This window comes from Euprymna scolopes, chromosome 24, assembly GCF_053919585.1.
Source record: "Euprymna scolopes isolate OS-2025 chromosome 24, ASM5391958v1, whole genome shotgun sequence".
Lineage (NCBI taxonomy): Eukaryota > Metazoa > Mollusca > Cephalopoda > Sepiida > Sepiolidae > Euprymna > Euprymna scolopes.
In genome coordinates this window covers 33,417,927-33,441,356 of record NC_136505.1, presented here as the reverse complement: position 1 = coordinate 33,441,356, position 23,430 = coordinate 33,417,927, and the positions used below count along the sequence as shown (strand labels likewise).

Below are 23,430 nucleotides of genomic sequence, written 5' to 3'. Positions count from 1 at the left end.
ATTTGAACAAGTATATGAAAATATGTCTGTAAATATTGGTCCTGGATATGACCTTAAACTATATCCAATGGTGAGGCCCCAGCTTGCGGGCTTTGAGGAGTGTGGAGTCACCCTTTAATTGCCATTGCTCCCAGATCCACTCTGATCCAAAGTGGTAGTACCTGTTAGGGTCCTAACTATGGGTTAAATAGAAATCGACTTGAAAAAAAAAACAAATATATTCTATTAAAAATTTTTTATTTAAAATCACTGGATTCAGCATTAAATAATCTGGAAAGGGTTGATATGCCGTAAAACAAAAACAACCAACAACTGTAAATATTTGTATTAACTTCATACAACAATAAGAAATTTATTTTTTATTGCATTTTTATCCCAAACAAGGCACAGTGCCACTTTGCTGTAGGGGGCTTCTATCTTGGACATAGCTTGTAGAGGTACTATGTAGGGAGTTGAGCAGCAAGATGTTTGTTTACATTACACTTAAACTTTTGCATGTTAATACAATCAGGGAAGCAAGGACCCGGAAGGGAATTCTAAAGTCTAGCAGTCCTAGGGAAGAAACTATTAAAGTAGAAGACTTTCTTACATCTAGGGATTTCGACTGTATAGGGGTGGGATTTTGCTGCTTGTCAGGTTTGTCGAGTGTATTTCTGTCGAGAGGGCACAATTAGTTATAGTCAGCTAATGTCTTCCCTAATTTTCCATGGAGTGCCACTGGAATCAGTTACAATGCAAATCTGATTCTCTGTTTTTTTCTCTCATGCGTATATCTTTTCAATATATTATTGAAAACACTTTTTTCAATCCTTTTTTTTTTTATACTTTCATAAACATTTATTTATTATAAAAATTCAAATAAAAATTTTATATAACATATATTTTTTGTAAAATCTATATATATAAAAGCGAAAATGTGTGTATGTTTGTGTGTATGTTTGGATGTCTGCTAAAAACTTTCGACAGACGCGACGAAAATTCACAAACTCAGTATCATATTGAAGCTCCATCCTTTGCTCAAAAAATATTGAAAAATTGGCAAAAAAAATTAACTTTTACCCACCGGGGGGTGGGGGTCAACAAAAACGGTCCTCTCGTGACAATGACCGATTCTACGCATGCGTTGGATGATGTCGTGACCTGATTTACTTTAAATAGTTGAAAAACCGAACAAACTTCATGTACGTCGCATTAGCTAAGTTGGTTAAGGCCTTGGTTGGGTCCGAATCGTGGTGTGAGATGTATTTTTTTTTTTTTTTTTTTGATTTTTTAAATTTAAATATTGAACCAGTGTTTCGTTTTTCTGCTTTTTTTTTTTTTTTTTACTTCGCTTATTATTAGCGACACCCAAATACACCCGGGTACCCACCGATTTTTTAAATTTTGATATCGAAACAGGCTTATTGAAGCCATTTTTCACGTGTTCGTTTTCTGTTTTCATCGTTCGTTTGCCTTACATTAGGTTTTTTGTGTTTTTTTTTCCCGCTGAAGTGTTAACGTTATTTTCTTATTTTACTTCGCTTATAACAAACAAACCTACGTCGTTGTTGTCGTAACGCTCGACGACTTCCGGCCGCGCACCTGTCAATTTCGTTCTTAAATAAATTCAAACATCTTTCACTAACTCATTCTGGCTGGCTGATTTTATTTTCAAACTTCGCCTCAGGGCTTCGGGTTCGATCCTACTCCCCACCCCCGAGTTCTTTTTTATTTAACACCACACACACCTACAAACACCCGGGCAACGCCGGGTACCCTTGCTAGTTTCAAATAAAATAAAAACTTCTATTTGTTTTAATTTTGTTATTAAAAGTGCAAATAAAGACTGTGTTATTTGTAAATTTTTATTGTATACTTTTCAGTAATGTCCTTTTTTATATTTTATTTCAATAAATCGTTTCAAAATACAAATACTGAATAATAAAAAAAAAGTGAAGGAACTGATTTGCCTTGTCATCACTTCTGGTAGTGCCTTGCAAAAAATTAGGGAAGACATTAGCTAATTGTAACTAATTCTTGTTGTTGTATGAAGTTAATGCAATTATGTGGACATATTTCCAATTTGTACTTGTTCAAACATTTTATACAGGGTGGAATGATAAAATTGTCTCCCTAGAAAAGACATGATTCCATTTCCGTAATATATATTCTTATATATATATATATATATATATATACTGTTTTGCTTTTAAATCCCTGAAACAGTGTTTCATGGTAAACAACTGATGATCCCTTGAAAAATAAATTATTGGTATTATAGTAAATTCGAGAGCGAGTTGATGCAGTGATTGCAGGTGATTAAATGACTCACTGACTAGATGGTTTTCTAACGAATGATAAAAAATATTTTTTTTGTATAGTTTTAAAGGTTAAAAACTTCAAAGACTATATATATATATATATATATATATATATATCTAATATATAAACGGCTATATGTCTGTCTGTCTGTCTCCATATTTTCAAACTCTATCTCCTCTGAAACTAAAAATCACAGAGCAGCACTAGGGGCCTCAAATGATTGGATTTTTTTACTGGCTGTTCTTTTATGGGTCTTTAACTGGTTAAAATTGTTTTCAAGGCGTCAAAAATGGGTTAAAACTGCAAAAAATCGTTAAATATTTTGTACATTCATCTTAGTTTATTTTTAATTTTTAATTTTTAATCGGTTTATATTATGTGTGTCACGTTGGTACAGTCACCAACTTTGATTGTTATAGTTTCGGTTTTGATTCTAGCTAATAGCACCTAAATAATTTTTTTACTTTTGAAATCACGACTCTATAATAATATATACAAAATCTGGACGAATTAAAATATCATATTTAAGCATATCTTATGCCTGAGCAAAGCCAGCCCCCCACTAGTATATATATATATATATATATATATATATATATATACTAGCATTTCAGCCCGGCGTTGCCCGGGTGTTTTAAGGTGTATGCTGAGCAAAACAAAACAAAAAAAAAAAAACGGTCATTTTTTTTAACTTTGACCCCTATTATGACCCCTTAAAATTTATTGTTTAGGGTTCAAATAAAGTTATTAAGTTGGATCCATGTCCAAGGAATTTATATCTAAAATTTCACGTGTTTAGACCCAAAATTGTAGGAGGAGTTTGGTAGAGTTCTTAATGGTCAAATCGTTGAACTTTGACCCCCTAATCGCCAAATTTCTGTCCGAAAACCAATCACATCGATTTTCCCAAATCCCTGTACCCTGTATATCAAATTTCGAATCTGTAGGCTTAAAATTGACAGAGTTATTGCGTAGGGAAATGTACACACACATACACACACACACGCACACACACACACACACGCACACTTTTATATATATATATATATATATATATATATATATATTATGGATTGTGATGGCAACCAAAATAATTTTATGTGCACAGAACTTAACACCTTCAGTGTTCATTGAGGAAACACATGAATTTAAAACATTTTGTCCCGCTTGTATTATTTGGATTATTTGAACTATTGTTCTCATCTTGAGTGTTATTTTCACAACGTTTCAACCAATGTAATCTTCTACCTTCCTCAGGTGTATGTTGTCCAACTCAGAAGTCTTTCTGTTAAACTTAGGAATCTGCATAAAATTTCAAACAAAACCCTTTATTTAATCCATGTATGTAGAAAGCAGTATGGAATATTAGTTATAGTGCAGGAAAGATAAGGCTTCATCAGCATTTAATCAGCTCTGCAAGATTTGAAGAAACAAACAAAAAAAAAATCACCCTAAAATCTAAATTAAATTTTATAGCAGCAACATCTTGCTCACACTGCTAAATGGAAATGAAACTTGGCATCTCAAAATCAACCAAGAGAAGAAATTAGATTCGTTTGATTCCAAGTGTCTTAGAAAGATTCTTGGGATTAAATGAAACGATTGAATCACCAACTAAGAAGTCAGTGATCGCACTTACCAGCAGATAGCATCATTAATAATATAAAAACGATATCTAGACTCCTTTGGATACACTGTAAGCTTGGCCAACTAAATACTTCAATAAAACCCTAATAGAAAAAGAATAAGAAGACCAAAATTGAATTGGAAACAGACAATTGTGAGGATTTTATTGCAATGGTAAGAAACTGGAGGGATTCTGTGGATCTGGTTTCAGATTGCATACTTTAACTTCCTCATGTTGCAAGATGTGGAAGTTCCTAAGTCTATGTCTAAGTAATATGCTTTTGTTCCATCAGCCATGACCAGGTAGAAAATCTTAAGTAATTTGCAGTTGCATTCTTCGTATGGCCCACACTAAGGATTGAATTGCGAACCTCCAGAAAAGTGTCACTTACTATTTAATTTTACCTGGTACTTTATTCGTTATGCCATGGGTCCTTGTGGACAATTCTAGTATGAATTTTGGAAGCTGTAAACCTATTGTTTTTAGATGTAAAATGTTACTGCTTATCACCATGGATCACTATTTATTACTATAATCAGAAGGAGATGATAATGGTCTAGTAGATAACGACATGGACTGATGACCTGGGTATCCTAAATTCAAATCCAGTTTGTTCTAAAAAATCATTTTCACTTAGGATGCTAGCAACCTTCATGTGATCCCTCCCATAATCCTCGTTGTCTTTCTAGAAATAATTCTAACTAGAAAAATATTGGGGAAACCAACGCCAGCAATAGAATCTTTGGTTTTATACAATATGATGATGATGACTATATTTAGAAACTTAATTTTAAAACATTTTCCCCACTATTCCAATTTAAAGAGATGAAAGTAGTTAATGACACAAACTGATGGCCTGGGTTTGCCAAGTTCAAATCCAATTTATTCCACACAAACAACTCTGCTTGTTAGCTAAAGTTGCTATTACTGTAATAGAAGAAACTATGCACACAAGCAGCAACACATGTTTGGCGTGTCAAGTGTGGGAATCATGGAAAGAAAAAATTAAAGAACTTGTGTTTGTAGATGGATCTTTTTATATGTGACATTTATTTGCATATGAGAGGAGTAGCTGTTTTAAGAAGGACAAATCGGGGAGGACAGAGAGTTGAGTGTTTGAGAGCTGACAGAAAACATTGAAGTTGAGATTTGTTGTTGTTGTGAATTACGGTGTTAGTAAAAAGGAGTTCAGTCAGTTTTCTTCCCAGTTTGACTTCCGTGTTGATTATAATTGAAATACAAAAAAAAAAAAGATAACAGAAATTCAATTTTGTAATTTTTTTTATTCGACTCAACTATAAGACATTCACAACAAAAAGTTGTTTTATTACTACAATAAAAACAAAAAAGCAGAAATTCTTTTTTTTTCTTCCGTATGCCTAGCGCTAGGTAGAACTGTAAATAGAGCTTCTTCATAAGGATTTTGTGGAATATATTATCATGGAACTGCTTCCATGCAAATTGCAACAAGGTCTTCAAATCCAATGTCTATAGATTATTCTTATGAATTGTCCCCAATAGTAATTCAAGCTTAATTCATCGCATCAATCTTTCTTAATTATTGAAGGTTCTTTGCCATTTCATTAACCCTTATCCTTTGGTTTTGATAATTGGTGGTCTTTTAGTAAATAAAATAAAAAAGATGGCATCTTTTGTATGTTCAATCCACTTTGGCAAATCACAATATGATAAACTGACCCTTAAATGGTGCTGCAGAAATGGATCAGGTCGTGCTGCTTTATATTTATTTTGGTATTTATAACCCTTTCTCCCATAACTTTGCATCCGCATCGTCCATAACTTTGCATTGGCACCTCCCATAAGTAGCCAGAAAATGTGGTGAAGGCTGCCAGACGGTTAATTCAGAATGTGGCTTTTCCCTCTTTTTTTTTTTAAGAAAGCCATTCTTAACATGGGCAAAGAGGAGTTAATTTAGGACTTCTACCCAGTCATGGTTGATGGAACGAGAGCATGCTATACTTGAAGATTAAATAAAGGCTTTCCTTTGAAAATCATGCACAGATTCCCGAGTTCACCAGAAAAAAATTTTAGGTCGATAAGATACACCTGGTATACATCGACCGAAATATTGTGCAAATAACACTCAAGATGAAAACAGTATTCCGAAGAATCCAAAATAATATGAATTTGTTTTCTTTCCACGATTCCCACACCTGACATGCTAAACAGATGCGTTGCTGTTTGTGTGAGTAGTTTCTTCTATCACAATTCCATGGTTGGTATTTGAAGGGTGGGACACCCTATATTTCCAAATTGAACTGCAAATAAAAATATGAAATAATTAAAAACAAAACTGCATTATTTTCCTTTCAACTTTATAAAATGCAATTTAATAATTTTTCTTTTGTCTCCACAGATAATCATTTGGAACAGTTTTCACCAAAACACAATGTACAAAACGATTCTTTTAATAAGGATTCTATAAATAATGGCAACCACGATTCGATTAAATCCGAAGAACAACAGAACAACAACACTCACCTTAGACAGCAGCAGCAGCTTGAAAAAGCAGCACGAAACAAAGTAAGTTTATTTTTATTATTTTTATTATTTGGATTATTGTTCTCATCTTGTTTTATTTTCATATTTCGATTGATGTAACTTCTGAACTTCTTCAGGTGTGTCTTGTAGAACTTAATCCATTACACCACGGGTCTTTACGCAAAGAGTTGTAATGTAACAGATAAATTACTTGATAAAATTCAGTTGGAAGTAACATTCCTCTGGAGGTTGATGGTTCAATTCTCAGTGCAGGCGATACTTAGAATACAATTGTGAATTACTTAAAATTTATACTCGTTCATGGCTGACAGAACAAGAACATGCTACTTCTATGGATTAAATAAAATATTCTGTTCAAAATTCTATGCAGATTCTCAAATTCAACAAAAAGATTCTTGAGTTCAACGGGGTACACCTGAAGAAGGTTACATTGTGAGAATAACACTCCAAATAATCCAAATAATCTAAATTATCGGTCCTTATCTAAAAAAGCCAGAAACATAAAATAAGTTTATTGTTTACATTATTAGCCATGGAATCTATATAAATAAAACAAACTTATGTGTCTGTGTGTGTGTGTCTCTGTGTCTAAATATTTAACCAATAAACTCTTAAACTACTGTTCACATGACACTGAAATTAATAAGGAATCATACACCAAGGTTGGTTTATGACGAATAAAAACTTTGTTTCGATGAATGAATAATGTGTAAAAAAGTCAGAAAGTTAAAAGGCAAAATATTCATTCGAACTTGTTGATATTTCTATTAGTTTTTTTTTTTTTTTTTTTTTTTTTTTACACAGTGATCACCACTTATCAAGGCCCGGAAGCCACTCAGGGATAAGGGTTATTGCAAGTACATTATGTTAGTGTGGAGATTTGATGAAGTGTTTACTTAAGGGGGCGGTTCATTAGGAATTTGTTAACATTGGACTTGAAGACATCCAAGTTGTAGTCCGGAGGGAAGCAGGCAGACGGAACAGAGTTCCACAGGCGTGCAGTTCTAAGAAAGAAAGTTTGCACATGTATAAACTAATCATAGTTAAAAGTGGTTTATTTTTATAACTTTCTTATGTATTTGTGGGGTTAGCTCTAATGGTAGCAAACGTGGCTGGCCTACTAAATGAGGGAACGAGACTGGAGCGCTAAATGTTTTGGTTTCAATTCTAGCTGATGGCACCCAAGTCATTTTTGTTTTAACTTTTGAAATCAGTACAATATATGTATATATATATTCAATAGAGAATTGGCTCTATAATAATAAATAAAAAATCTGCATGGATTAAAATATACTTTTTTTTTTGTTTTGTTTTCACAGTGATCACCACTTATCAAGGCCCGGAAGCCACTCAGGGATAAGGGTTATTGCAAGTACATTACGTTAGTGTGGAGATTTGATGAAGTGTTTACTTAAGGAGGCGGTTCATTAGGAATTTGTTAACGTTGGACTTGAAGACATCCAAGTTGTAGTCAGGTGGGAAGCAGGCAGATGGAACAGAGTTCCACAGGCGTGCAGTTCTAAGAAAGAAGTTTTGTTCATGGAATCCACGTTTTGATTTAGGCACAGATATAGAGTGGGGGAAATTTTTCACAGTGGATTCAGCTAGACGGGTGTTTTTCGTGAAAGATTGGCGAGGGGGGACCAGAGATTGGAGTTCAGACCTGCACCTGCCATGGAAATAACGATAAAACAAGGATAGGCTCGCAACATCTCTTCTGTGAGAGAGAGGTTGCAGGGTAGAGAAAAGGGCATCCCTCACTAAGCCACGAAGTCTATTTTGTACTCTGTCAAGGCAGGATAGACTGTTTTTAGCAGCTCCTGCCCAGATATGGCAGCAGTATTCCATCCTTGGACGTACTTGGCTTAAGTATATTTTACGACCGACAAGATCGGACACCATCTACTGGTCTTTAATAAAATTCACAGTCATTTCTTCAATCCAACAATATATGTTACAAATAAACTTCAGTCCACTGCATCACTCAATAAGTCCCATACCTGATATATAGATGCCGTCATTACTAAAAGAATTCATATAATTTTGATAAAGTACTAACCTTCAAATAGGCATTTGCCAAATTTAAGCAAAATCAGATTATTAGTTTACAAATTAGATTTGAAATGAAGCTACTGGTGCCAATTTTAAACACAATGAATAAAATCAGAATTTTGTAAGTTGATAAGATAATTCTTTTCTCATGGGAAAATATTGTTTTATAGAAAGCAATGATTTTGTGCTTGTTATTTGAGTAATATTAATTTGGAAACAATGGTAAAGCAGTTATATGTTAATTGAAAATGTATCATATAGGCACAAATGATGCTGAACATTCAAATCGTCTAAATTTTGCAGTTGTCCAAGAATCCATAGAAAAGTCAGCAAACTAGTTGCATGAGAAAGCATGGAATCTATAAGATAAATCTCACCTGTCTGTTTAAATGTATGTATGTATGTATGTATGTTTGTATGTCTGCCTAAAACATTCGACAGAGGTGACGTATTTTCACAAGATAAGTATTGCTTTGAAGCTTGACCCTTCGGATGACAAATATCGAAAAATTGGCTAAAAACATTAATTCCTTCACCCTCAACTGGGCACTTTTCTTCAAGGAGGTGGGGTCGCTGTTTTTGCTGATATTTTTGAAAGTCATCCCCTCTTTTCGGTTGACTAGCCTTAATTTAAACTGTCGCCACTTCCAGTTTGGTGATGGTCACAACGGCAAAGATGTTATGTTTTTTTTTTCACATTCTTTTCCTTCTTTGCAGCATGGGCAACCTACTACCACTTTTTTTTTTTTGCTCAACACACACCTCCAAACACCCAGGCTAGTCACTAATAAAATTCACAACTCTTTCTGCAGTCCAACCATATTTGATACAACTAAACTACAGCTGATTTTTTATATTACTTGTTTTGAACGGACTATTGTTCTCATTTTGAGTGTTATTTGTGCAACGTTTCAGTCAGTGTTGCCTTCGATCTTTGTCTGGCATGTTGGTTATTATCTTGGAAAAGAAAGGATAAAAGTTGTAGCTCCGTAAATGGTTTTGTATTCTTGGTGTGGTTTTTTGTTTCTTAACCATGATTTCGTAAATGTGAAAAAAAATTATGGTTGACAAAGGGGAAGCAACTCTAAAGTTCAACAGGGGATTATCTCCCTTTAATCATTGAAATTTTTAAAGAGGGTTGTACTAATTTTTGAAACGTTGCACAAATAACACTCAAGATGAGAAGAATAGTCCGATCAAAACAAGTTAATATAAACGATCAGCCCTCATCTAAAAAATTCAAAACTATGGCTGATATGTCTACTATCATTCTTTCATAAATATCTAACAGTCTTTGTTTTATTGCTGTTCAATGAGATTTTAGTATTTGTCTCATCAGTAGAAGATATGATTGTGAATTGGCTTCATACTCACCAAATCATAACCTCATATTCATATTATTTGGAATCTTTGAACTACTGTTCTCATCTTGAGCGTCATTTTCACAACATTTCAGTTGATGTAACCTCCGACCTTCTTCAGGTTTATCGCGTCAAACTTGAGAATTTTGAAGGTTCAATCCTTAGTGTGGGCAACCGAAAAATACAATTGCATTTTACTTAGCACCTCTATCCAGTCATGGCTGATGAAACTTTAGAAGGAAAATAATTTATTTAAGTGGATAGTTTATATATATATGTTTTTTAATCCATTTTCACTCTAAACAAGGTACAGTGCCACTTTGATGTAGGGGTCTACTCTCGAGGACATAAGTTGCAGGGATACTATGTAGGGTGTTGAGTAGCAAGATGTCTGTTCACATTACACTTGAACTTCTACATGTCAGTACAGTTGGGAAAACAGGAACCCGGAAGGGAGTTACAGAGTCTAGCACTTCTGGGGAAGAAACTATTAGAGTAGAAGACTTTCTTACATCTGGGGATCTCTACTGTGAAGGGGTGGGATTTTGCTGCTTGTCGGGAGATATTTACGTTGAGGGGGTAGAATGGCTTGTAGTTCATCAGAGCATCCTCCATTAAAATATTTGTAGAACAGGCAAAGGGATGGATTATTTCATCAATGGGACAGAGGTTGAAACCTAGATGATAGTTCAGGTTGGCAACTCTCTTTTGAACCCTGTCCAGGAGCAAGAGATTAGTAGCAGATGCACCAGCCAAAATGTGACAACAATACTCCATACATGGGCAAATGGTTGCTTTGTAGAAGTACAGGATACTTTCAGACATAAGTAACTTTCTAGCACGGTAGAGAGAGCCCACCTTTCTCGCATATTGGATAGACATTTATTATCTATAGTTTATACCTATATTTTATATTACGTCTACATTGAATAGATACTGAGTAGGCATACTTTGCATCTATATTAAAAATTATATCTATATTAAGTAGATACTCTTTGTTTCTTTCTCTTATGTAGTGTTGCTTGTTTTGCATGGAAGCTAAAATCTAAAATTCTAATTTCATTTTGAATCATACTTTAACTCTTTATATTATTATTCCTATTCTGCAGATGTATTTATTAATTTTTTGACCATATTTTATTCCTCCTTTGAATCTAATTAATAGATACTAATCTAAAACTTACACCCCATGCTTTAGACTTACCCCCCCCCCCACACACACACACACACACTCTTTTCCATTTATAAAAAGAGGGGAACCATATCTTTCAATTTTATCTAAATTTTTTTTTTTTTTTTTTTTTCATGGAAGTGTATAACTTTTTGACAGATACTTATCTTTAGAACTAATTCAATTAATCCTAATTACCTATGCAGAGGTGTGGAAATACCTGGTTTAGAACCCAGGTGCGGGCTACTTCTGTAGATGCTGATGGACCTGTACATCTCGTCAGGTCATCCATCTAGGAGAAAGAAAACCCTGTTCTATGAATCTTGTACATCTTGGCGTCAAACAAAAAGGAAAAGAAGGCCTTCTTAGTCCTGGTTGACAACTTTCCTAGAACTGGTGACTCAAACAAATTATCGGTTTGCAAACCTAAACTGCTTAAGTAGTAGGTAGACTCTGTCTATCACCTGGCTTTAATACTCCTTTGCAATACATACTCCCAAAGTTAAATTGTACCCAGAGAGGAATGTGTCAATTAACAATCTGAATATGAAACTAAGATTTGTTTTCAATTATAAATATTGTAATTGTTTAGAAGCAATTTGAACCATTAAAAGAAAGCTGTTAGAAGCAATGCTAATTTTTTTTTTATTTAAAATTTAAAAAAATGTGCGTTGTATGGTTTTTAACGGCTTTATTATTAATATTTCAAATTTAAATTTTGTAGTTTATGGTGTTGTTGCATTATAAGTGGATATCAAAAAAAATGCATAAATTGTCAAATTTAATAAAAAGAGCCAAAATTTAAGAAAAATGATCAAATAGCAGAACTGCATGAACTATTTTTTACAAAAAATAACTTTGTTATTATTGAATATTCTCGATGAAAAATTTTCTAATTTGAAATTACAGTTTACAAGGGAGATAAGTCAGTTTTTCATATGGAATTGGTTGCAATAAAAAAAATAGTAAAATTGCATTGTTCAATAAAGTTTATTTTTTACTTCTAATTATTTTTTTATTTGATGATTATTCGTAATTTTTGGATTTGTTTTTACTTATTTTGACATGGCATGTCAGTACATAATAGTATTTTTACATAAAATGCATTTTTTTCTTAAATAAAAGGAACTGTGTGTGTGTGTGTGTGTGTGAGAGAGAAAGAGAGAGAACGAGAGAGAGTTCTCTATGGACTCGAAAACGGCTGGGCCGATTTTTATGAAATTTCGAATAAAGATACTTTATGTGCCTGGCAGTGTTCTTGGATAGGTTTTGTATTGGAATGTCTTTTGATAAGTAATGATAATTGAAATAATCCGATAAAAGTAGGAACAGGAGATTTTGACCAAAGTAAACACCTTACACAGCCTAACATCACAAGTGCACTTGAAAAGTTTTATTACCACACAAGCCGAAAATCTCAACATATAAAATCAATAGTAGGTTCTTTGATATGACAGGAGTGCGTTCGAAATGAATGTTTCTGTTTAAAGCATAGTTGCATCATGATACTTGATTTCTCCATTTTAAACTTAAATTCAATCCATTATCACTACGCAGCCAATAAGGCCAGGCATATAAAATCAACAGTAGGTTCTTTAATATGACAGGGGCGCGTTCGAAATGAATGTTTCTGTTTAGAGCACAATTGAAGCATGATACTTGACTTATGCATTTTAAACTTTAATTCAAGCCACTATGTATAAAAAATAATTTTATAAAATCAATAGTACGTTCTCAATGTATTGTGGACTAAGTCACTGGGGGGATGCATGTGAAGCTTCCTCCCAGTACACTGTGACGGATCCCCAATTAGAGTAGGCATTCAATAAATTTGATTGAAAATCAGGCAATTTCAATGTGACAATAAAAATATGGGAGTGTGGAACATTCATTGATCATCATTCAATTCTGGGCAACGTCAGGTCCCTGCTACTGCTAGTCTAATTATAATGTACAAGCACCTAGTTGCTTTATCATTAGTCTCTAGCTTGATAAACTCTTTCAGTGGTTTTCTAAAACTTATTTCTTTTATAGAATAATTTGAACGATGACGTTTCTGGAAGCAGTCAGTTGTCACGAAAAGTCAGCCCAAGCAGCACAGACCGTTTATTGCTCCATTTGATGGATTTAATTGATAAATATTGGAATGGTGCACAGTCTTTACACAGAAACACGAAATTCAAATGTAAGTGGATTTTTTATTCATTTATTAGCTCACGGGGACACACGTTGCATGGAAAGAAATGATATGAGAATGATATGATAGATGTATGATGTGAGTCTTAAATTTTATAATCATTTTCGAGTGCTAGTATGGAGCACAGGATGGAGCAGGTGCTAGTATGATTGCAAAAGTCAGGAGTGGATGGAGTTTGCTCAGGAAACTTTTTTCTTTCTTTTTTTACACAGGAATCACCACTTATCAAGGCCCGGAGGCCACTCGAGGATAAGGGTTAATGGGTATCAATGTGATTATGGCGTAGTAAACATAAGTAATGGAAATTTTGTAAATTGGATTACTTAGAGGGACGGTTCATCAAGAACTTGTTTACATTGGACTTGAAGATAACCAGATTGTAGTCAGCTGGAAAGCAAGCAAACAGAAGAGAGTTCCACAGGCATGCAGTTCTAAGAAAGAAACTTTGTTCATGGAACTTTTGCCATTACTAACCATTACGACTGTCGACCAAGGGACAAGTCTATTAAGCAGGGGTATGCAGTGTGATGATATATTGAAGTGAAACCTGTACGGCATAGAGAGAAATCGTATGTCAGATGTATGATATGAGTTTTCAAGACAGACTTACCTCTGATGACCTTAGAGGAAGATTAAATCTGGATGGTATAGGAAGACGTGTGTAGAACATGAGACTCCATTTGTATAGGCTTGCTGGAAGAATGGACGAGAGTTTTTGGGTTAGTAGTTGTAGAACAGTTGGGGTAGCTGGTCCAGTTCAGGGAAAGCTAAGGAAAACTTGTGAGGAAATGATAAAAATAGACATGAAAAAAAGAGGGACAAACAAAGACCTGATCAGAGATAGGTCAATTTGGAAGTCAATTTCGTTTAAGCCATTCAACACATGCTAGCATGTAAAACGGACGTTAAATTGGAATAGGATGAGTTTATCATTATTTGTAAACAAATTATATAAAAGTTTTGTATTTGTTTCCCATGATGTATAGTGGGAGATGTTTTTAGAATAGGAGGTGTTGATGGTATGGCCACTTTGAAAGAATGAGTGAGAGTTCTTGGATTAGTAGATGTAGACCAGTTGAGGTAGCAAGTTCAGTTTATAGTGAAAGACCAAGGAAAACATTGGAAGATGTGATAAAAATGGAAATAAATAAATGTAATGTTGTGACCCTTTGGGCTGTTATCATAGTGTAGTATCTGTGTTAACTGTGGCAAGCAGGGTCAAGGGTCAAAACATTACTACTATTATTATTATTAATTGAGTCGAGTGATGGCGGGTTGCTGGATCAATCATTATGATTAGAAAAATAAACAATTAGACTGGGAAAAATTGATTGACAGCTGAAATAATAATATTGCTACAAAGGAATGTGAAAATAGAAAATAGACGTAAACATGATTTTGGTTTGCATAAACAAATAACTAGATTGAGGTTACATCAGCTGTTGGCCTGAGACACGTAATGAGATGTAGATTTGGGGAGATTCTAGTCAGTCGTTAGTTGGACATCAGAGAGAATGGATGACTCAAAAGGGGAGTTGGTCTCTTCATGACACGGGGAGCGGTGTTTCCTCAGGCAGTCAAGATGTAAAGACGTTGTAATCTTTGATGATATCAGCTGAAATCATGAAAATAATTCAGGTATGTGCTGTGTTATTTACACCTGTTAAAAAGAACTGTTTGTCTACAACTGTTTCGATATGTCCACATCAATCGTTTCTTTGTTGCATAAATGTTAAAATATACACACTAGACAATCAACTAAATGATACGACGTATATAGATACACGCATTTATACGTACATGAATATACAGATAAAATATAAACCCCACTATTCAACATGTACGCTGTTATAGAACATAATCATATACACGCACAATGTAACATAGAGACTTTGCTTGGTTAGATTTTTTTCTTATCAAGGCCCAAAGGTCACTTGAGGATGAGGATTAATGAGTGTTAGGAGGTCAGTGAAACAACTCCGGAGTTCGACAAGGCTGTGTTCTCTGACCGACGCTGTTCAACTACGTCATTGACTGGATAACCTTCACAGCGCTTGAAAGTTTTCCTGGCGTCACAGCGGGGACCAATCTTAAACTAACGGACCTTGACTACGTCGATGACATTGCCATTCTTGGTGACGTCTTCGATCAAATCTAACGGGGCGTTAACACGATGCAATCCACTGCGGCTGAAGTTGACATGAAAATAAATGCACAGAAAACAAAGCTTCTGATTGCAGGATTCCTTCTGACCGAAAAACATCTTATAACTCTCAATGGGGATACCCTTGAAGAGGTTGACCGGTTCAAATACCTTGGCTCCATTATTACAGCAACAGGCCAAAGCGAAGAAGACAGCCACAATCGCATCAACAACGCTCGTCTTGCCTTCAACCGCCTTCACAGCTGTCTTTGGTTCCGACATGAAATCACCTTGAGAATGAAGATCAGGATCTATCAAGCTCTCGTCCGCACCATCCTCCTGTATGGTTGTGAAACGTAGCCTATGCGGGTCGCTGATCAGTGTAAACTTGAAGTGTTTGATCATCAGTGCCTACGCCGCATCCTTCGGGTTCGCTGGCAGCAATTTGTCACCAACACTGATGTCCGCGCGCACTGCAAGACGTCCTCTCTGCCCCAAACCATCCGCTTGAGGAGACTACGTTGATTTGGCCATGCCTTTCGTCAACAGCCGACTGATTTCATCCGCCAAGCCTTTGACCCGCCTCCACTACAGGGCTGGAAGAAGCGACGCGGAGGACAGCTGAAGACCTGGATCAGGATGGTGAAGGAAAACTCTGAGCTGATTCTGGGCCCTCAACTCTACGGAATACGATGCTGGAATTGGGAATGGCTCTCGCTAATGGCTACTGCGGCGTCGGATTGTCGGACGTGTTCAACCTAAATTCGAGATGCAGCTAACTCAGCAGGTGGATCCGGCTCAACCGTTCCGCGGTGATAGCCAAAACAAACAAACAAACAACAGTGAAACAACACTATAATAATCGGTAGTGGTGGAATTTGATTATTTAAGAGGACGGCTCAACAAGAACTTGTTTACATTGGACTTGAAAATAACCATGCTGTACTCAGCTGGAAAGCAGCCCCACGATATGGACAGTTCTAGGAAAAAAACTTTGTTCATAGAATTTGCGTTTAGTTTTAGGCATAGATAGAGAGTAGAGGAAATTGTTTGACAGTGATTATAGCTAGACAAATGTATGTTGTGAATGTTTTGCAGACAAAACCATGAATTAAAGTTCAATCGAGCACTTGTCATGAAAATAATGATAGAGCAGAGATGGACTTCTTATCTCTATTCTGTGAGAAAGAGGAGGAAAAGAGGGCAAGAGTTTTTGTGTTAGTAGATGTAGATTCTGAACCTGGTTTTACACTCTGTCAAGGCAGGAAAAGGTGCACTGAACAGCTCTGGCCCAGATGTATGAAGAGTACTTGAATTGGAAGCCATGTTTAGTTTCAGAACAGTTTCCAATGGTTAGTTGGTAACTGGTTCTTGGTAGACAGTTGTTTTGTTCAGGTTCCTGACTTTATAATTTTGTAGCCACAGAGAAAAAGATTCTTCCCATGTTGACACGAAGAAAACATATGCAAGATTGCTAAAGAAAAGGTTTAATTTTTATGGAGCAATTCTGGTTTCTGATTGGTTGGTAACAGAACGTGAATTAATTTGATTTGTCAGTTTCTAGCAGCATTGTTTATAAATAGAATCTCCCAACTGTAAGAGACCATACCCCCATTATGAATCAAAAATATTGCAACAATCTTAGTAAGTATTTAGCTTTTATCAGAAACATGGAATTAAAATGTAGATAATCAGGTTTAATTACATGTCTCAGCATACTATATACCCATGCGCAAATAAATACACAAATCTGGACACGATGCAGTATCATCACCTTTAACCAAGCGTTTTTAAAGTGAAGACTTTGTTGGTTGTATCATGCTGTGTGCCATAATGTAGGAGAGTTTATCCACAAAGCAATAGCTCCAGAATGCCGGTGTCCCTCAGGGGTCCATCCTGGGCCCAACTCTTTTCCTGATCTACATTAATGATCTTCCAAATCACATCCTTACATCATTTGTAGACATTTATGCTGACGACACTACCATTTATGGTTGCACATCTAAGACAGTAAACGACCAAGTTCTCTCCAATTCTCTCTCCTCTGATCTTGAGCACGTAGTACAATGGGGAAAGGAGTGACTGGTTACTTTTAATGCATCTAAAACCAAGCTTCTCTCTTTACATCATCAACATTCTAATCCACATTTGGCATCAATTGAAATGAATGGCTCTCGTGTTCAGGAGGCCTCAAGTTTTGACAAGCTTCTGGTCTTGACCATTACTCCTGATCTTAAATGGAACACGTACATCAAATCTGTTGCCAAGGCCGCTGGAAAAATGGTGGGATCTTTCTATCGATCTGGTAAATATCTCACTGCTGATACTATTCTCTATCTATATAAGAGCCAGGTACGTCCAAAGATGGAATACTGTTGCCACATCTGGGCAGGAGCTGCTAGAAAGGACTTGTCCTGCCTTGATAGAGTTCAAAATAGACTTCGTAGCCTCGTAGGAGATGTCCTTTTCTCTTCGCTGCAACCTCTATCTCACAGAAGAGATGTTGCGAGTTTGTCTCTGATGTATCGTTATTTTCATGGAAAGTGTTCGACTGAGCTTCAATCTATGGTCCCCCCTCGCCAAACTTTCACAAGAAACACTCGTCTAGCTGTAAACACTATCAATAATTCCCCCCCACTCTTTATCGGTGCCTAAACCTAAACGTAGATTCCATGAACAAAGCTTCTTTCTTAGAACTGCACGCCTATGGAATTGTCTTCCGTTTTCCTGCTTTCCGGCTGACTACAATATGGTTGTGTTCAAGTCTAAAGTAAATAAGTTCTTGATGAGCCGTTCCATATAAGTTATCAAATTTACCAAATTTTCATTACTAATGATTACTATATTGTCCAATTTCTACAGTACACTCTTTAACCCTTATCCTTGAGTGGCCTCTGGGCCTTGATAATGTGGTGATGCCTATGTAAAAAAAAAAAAAAAAATGTTGGCGAAGACACCCGGGAGGCCAACTGAAACTATGATTATACACCAATGTTGAATCTACCTCCGATCTACAGTGTTTGCCGCTGGTGCATGAACTGACTGCCCATTACTGTCTTGGCCACTGTGAACTATTATCTGTAGTTTGCATTCATCCAGGAAACTGTGTATTCTATAGGGGAAGCCAGCTCAACCCATTCTTGATGACTGCTGCCAATGTCATTCTATACAGATGCAACTCACTATGGCTGGTTAAAGTATCTATTAGTGATTCCAATGTTTTTCCCGATTCCGATACAATTACCGATTCTCTACTATATTCCCAATTCCAATAGAATTAAAGATTCTGATTCCAATTCTTTATAAATCTCGAAATATTTAACTATAAAATCATTATTTTGTCCTGATTACCGTAAAAATCACATATTAAATGTGCGTATATTTTCTTAAGTGTAAAAACACACTTGTGTGTTGGGGTTATCTATAGATTTTAGTTTTATTGGAAGTTTAAATCAATAAATATTTTTATTGTATTATTGCTACCAACAGTGGAAGATTTTTTTTTTAAAAACAAAATCAAATAAAAAAAAGATAATTAAAGGAATCGTTTTTGGCATCGAAATATAGGCACAAATTTTTCTGATTCCGATATCCCAAAAAGTTCCGATTCCCGATTCAGATTAATGGTCCCAATACTAGTATATATATTGATCCGTCACATATGCTTTTTACAGATGCATAAACTCTGTTTAATTTGTTTTTTCTTTACAGCATTGGCAAAGAGTCTTATCGAAAAACATTGTGATAACTACAACCACCAGTCATATGAAGGGTTACTAGAACAAATCCAAACATTGACGAATCAGAAAGAAGAATTGATACGGACATTCCATTCTTCAGATGCTTCATCAGATCGCTGTGTAAAGCTTGAGAATTCTTTGAAGATGGCATACCAGAATTTGGTAAGTTTTAAACTTTCCTCACTACTTTCCTTGTAATATTAGTTACTTGGAGTACATTTATGAGTTATTTCCCTTCTTCAGGCATATTGTGTTGGACTTAATCCGTTACACCACAGGCCCTTGCAGAAAGACCTGTGACATAATGGATAAAGATTAGGTAAAATTCAGTTGTAAAGTTACAGTCTTTTAGAGGTTGAAGGTTTAATCCTCAGTGCAGGCGACACTCAAAATACAATCTGTGAATTACTTGAAACTTCTACCCAGTCATGGCTGACAGAACGAGAGCATGTTATACTCATGGATTAAATAAAAGGTTCTGTTCAAAATTCTGTGCAGATTACCGAGTTCAACAGAAAGATTTCTGTTTAAATTGTATTAAATGCTGTACTAAGTCTGATCGTCATTATCGCCCAACGTGTGTTGCTTACATTTCTGGAATTTTGAGTTAAGTATTGATTATTTGGATTTTTTTATCCTTTATTTCAATTATATATATATAGTCGAAGTACAACAGAATTGTAATAGTTTAAAAGCGAAGTGGGGCATTTTTTTTTTTTTTAAACCTTATAAAAAAAAAGATCGACTATAATGTAAAAAGAAACAGGATCGACTAAAAGTAAGAAAAATAAATTGAAAATTTTCTCTTTCTCCCCCTTTTAGTCGATCTTTTTCCTTTTCAATTTATTTTTCTTACTTTTAGTCGATCCTGTTTCTTTTTACATTATAGTCGATCTTTTTTTTTATAAGGTTTAAAAAAAAAAAATGCCCCACTTCGCTTTTAATATATATATATATATATATATATATATATATATATATATATATAGTTATCCACATACAGTACTGTTTCATTGTATCACAACTTACAACCATCACGTTGATAGTTGGTAGTTCTAACCTCTGGTTCATGAGATCGGTGCTCGTAAATGGCCTCAACAAATATCCATCAAATAAACACTCGCCCACCACTTTTTTACAGTGTTTAAGCTGATTTTTTATTTACAAACAAACAAACAAACAAACAGCGAGATGTATCTACATAAAATTTTATGCAAATATTTTGAGTATTTACTTCAACAGTGTTCAATATGTAAATAGAGCTAGGTAGTAAGTTTCTATTTGCTTGACTCTCCACGAAGGCAGAGTTAGATACAAGGTTAGTTTTTAATGTGATGAAAATCCAGCTCATCAAAAAAGGGAAAATTTTCTTAATCTAGAAGGATTTATCCTCTACTGATCGAGGACAGAAAAGGTGAAGTGAACTCAAGAGACACAAGAGCTATTTTATGCTCTGGTGCAGAATCATTATCCTTGAGCGTACAGACATTCAAGGATCCAAAAGAAAATTTTCTTTTGCGGTTATGTTGTCATATTTTATTGTTCTGATTGCCGAAGTGGATAACCAGACAGCTGAAGCAGGTTGCCAAGTTTTGGGGCAAGCAAGCAATGTTTAGGCCTCCTTTTATTGCCCTCTCTCCAGCATAGAAAAGCAGTGCTAATCCTGGAAAAGGCTGCTTTGTCACTAATGGAGGACACGAACTGCACAATTGCTCACAGGTTTGTGCTAGAACGGCCATCTACCATCAGCCTGTTACTGTGCAGAGCTCCAGCTAGAGACTTTGAGTAATACCCTTTACGTGTCTCCGTTGCCTTCACTCCATCGCCAGTGAACTGTTGCAAGGACATAGTGAGGTTATTCAAAAACAAAACAAACAAACCATGTTTAGTTGTCAGAAACCCACATAAATGGTTTGATTAAAGTGGTGAAGGCTTGTGTAGCGCCGTCCACATTTTTTTTAGCTATTAACCAAGTAGATGCAAATAATTGCCACAGAAACAGTAGACAACAGGCTTTATGTTTTACATTAGAGTTTCTTTCTCCTAAATATATATCTTAACAGAGATTAAAGAATACATTTCTCCTAGTGATCTAAATATGTCCCCACTGATAATAATTTTTTCTTTCATTTAATTATATAGGGTCGAATCATTGGTTACGAGCACCAATTATAATAAAACCATGTGCCACCTCACTCACTAAAATTGCTGCTGACACCAAACACTGTTTTTATGGTCTTCTTTTTCATCTTCTGTTTTGGCTGTGTTGTCATTTCTCACATTGGCGGCTACTAAGAGTGTGCGTATGGGTTCACAAGTATATAAAAATAAAATAAAACCACTCAAAATAAAACACAGAAAACACATTTTTGCAGATGTCATTGGATTCTGGGTGCATGTATGACACCATCATGGGAAACGTTTGTCAAGGCCTCTTTGTTGTCAGTTGATCAATTTATCTCCCCAATGGCTCTGAACTATAATCTACATTCTACTGTCAAACTCATAACTCCCCTTTGCTGTATCTGTCACCAACCATGACAAAGCAAAGATTATTTCTGTCATGAACTGTCGCAAAAACCTACTGCCATATCTAAAACTTCCCATAAAATAACTCTAAAATATTTATCCAGTCCGTAAAATAACTCTAAAATATACATCCAGTTTGTAAAATAACTAAATATATATCCGGTCCTTTGGTCGCATTTATTGCTGCACCTTGACCAACAATCCCATGTCAGTTTCCTTTTGTGTGCCTTTGTGAACAACTTCCTATCTATTGTTCTGCCGATAAACCCATTTCCTCTTTCTTTTGTCATACTTCTTTTTTTCTCTTTCTTCCCTTCTTCCCGGCACTTTGTATGGACCTTTTTTATGAGAAGGTGCAGCAAACTAAGTATTATGTTATCCGTTTGATGCACAGTTAGGAATTAGTATAGATTAGTATTTAATGCAAAAGTGAGCATAACTTTAATCATATTCAACCATCAGTTTGATATAGAGTACTCATTCTAATTCAATGGGCTATAACTTTTGTTAAACAGTCTAGTATTCATCTATTTATCCAACTGGAGGTTCGTTGGACATGTTTATACAACTGTAGGTGGTTGCAATACAGAACTGGGCCCAATCTAGGAAGCTACAACTTCTAAAGCAGGGAGTCAGAACTAACTTTGTGGTTAAGGTACACACCACGAATCCACCAAACCATAACAATGTTATTCCTCTGTATTTCTCGAGCACCATGGACATAGCTTTTGTAAACTTTTTTTTTTTTTACATGAGCATCACCACTTATCAAGGTCAAGAGGCCACTCGAGGATAAGGGTTAAAGTGTGTACAGTAGAAATTGGACAATATAATCGACCTCGAATAACAAATGAGCATGAATAACATTTGAATGTTTTAATTAGTGGTGGGAAGATTAATCAGAATTGGGAATCGGAAAATAAATTTCCGATGCCAAAAACGATTCCTTTAATTATCATTTTATTTGAGTTTGTTTAAAACAAAATCTTCCACTGCTGGTAGTAATAATGAAATAATAAATATTTATTGATTTTAAACTACCAGTAAAACTAAAATCTATAGATCACCCCCTCCCCTCCCCCACAAGTGTGTTTAAAGTTTGAAAAAATACATGCTCATTTGACATGTGTTTTTATAGTAATTAAGGAAAAACAACAATTTTATAGTTAAATATTAAGAAATTTATAAAGAATTAGAATTGGTAATTGTATTGGAATCGGAAAAAATATTGAAATCGTCCCATCACTAGTTTTAATATTAATTTCATTTCATTTACAGGAAAAGGTACATGGTGAGTTAGAACAATCTGCTGAAGAAAACAAATTTCTGCGACAGAAACTAAAAAATATCGAAGTTAAATCTACGCCAGGAAGTTATTCGTCAGTAGATTTGATTCAGTTTGGTAAGAATTGGTTTCTTTTTTTTTTTTTTTACTATGCATCAAAGCATCTCTATAATGTCTATTGGTCTTCTTTTTTTTTTTTTTTTCCACTTATCAAGTCTGAAGATCACTTCAGGATAAGTTAATGAGTGTACAGTGGTCAAGGGGAACGTGTCAGTCATCTTTAGTTGTGGAAATTTGGTAAATTGGATTACTTAAGGGGATGGCTCATCAAGAATTTGTTCACATTGGACTTGAAGACAACCATATTGTAGTCAGCTGGAAAGCAGAAAAACGGAAGACAATTCCATAGGCGTGCAGTTCTAAGAAGGAAGCTTTGTTAATGAAATCTATGTTTAGGTTTAGGCACAGATAAAGAGTGGGAGAAATTATTGATAGTGGTTT

The 23,430-nt window shown here is 35.2% G+C and overlaps 1 protein-coding gene across 1 annotated transcript in view; it reads left to right on the top strand.

Moving 5' to 3' along the window:
• Positions 1 to 23,430, top strand: part of LOC145246651 (centrosomal protein of 72 kDa-like) — a 78,078-nt gene that overhangs the window by 44,428 nt on the left and 10,220 nt on the right. The window contains exons 10-13 of the mRNA XM_080108355.1: positions 6,306 to 6,472; positions 13,070 to 13,220; positions 19,087 to 19,277; positions 22,923 to 23,046. Coding sequence (XP_079964481.1) covers positions 6,306 to 6,472; positions 13,070 to 13,220; positions 19,087 to 19,277; positions 22,923 to 23,046 — 633 coding nt within the window. The remainder of the gene's footprint in view (positions 1 to 6,305; positions 6,473 to 13,069; positions 13,221 to 19,086; positions 19,278 to 22,922; positions 23,047 to 23,430) is intronic.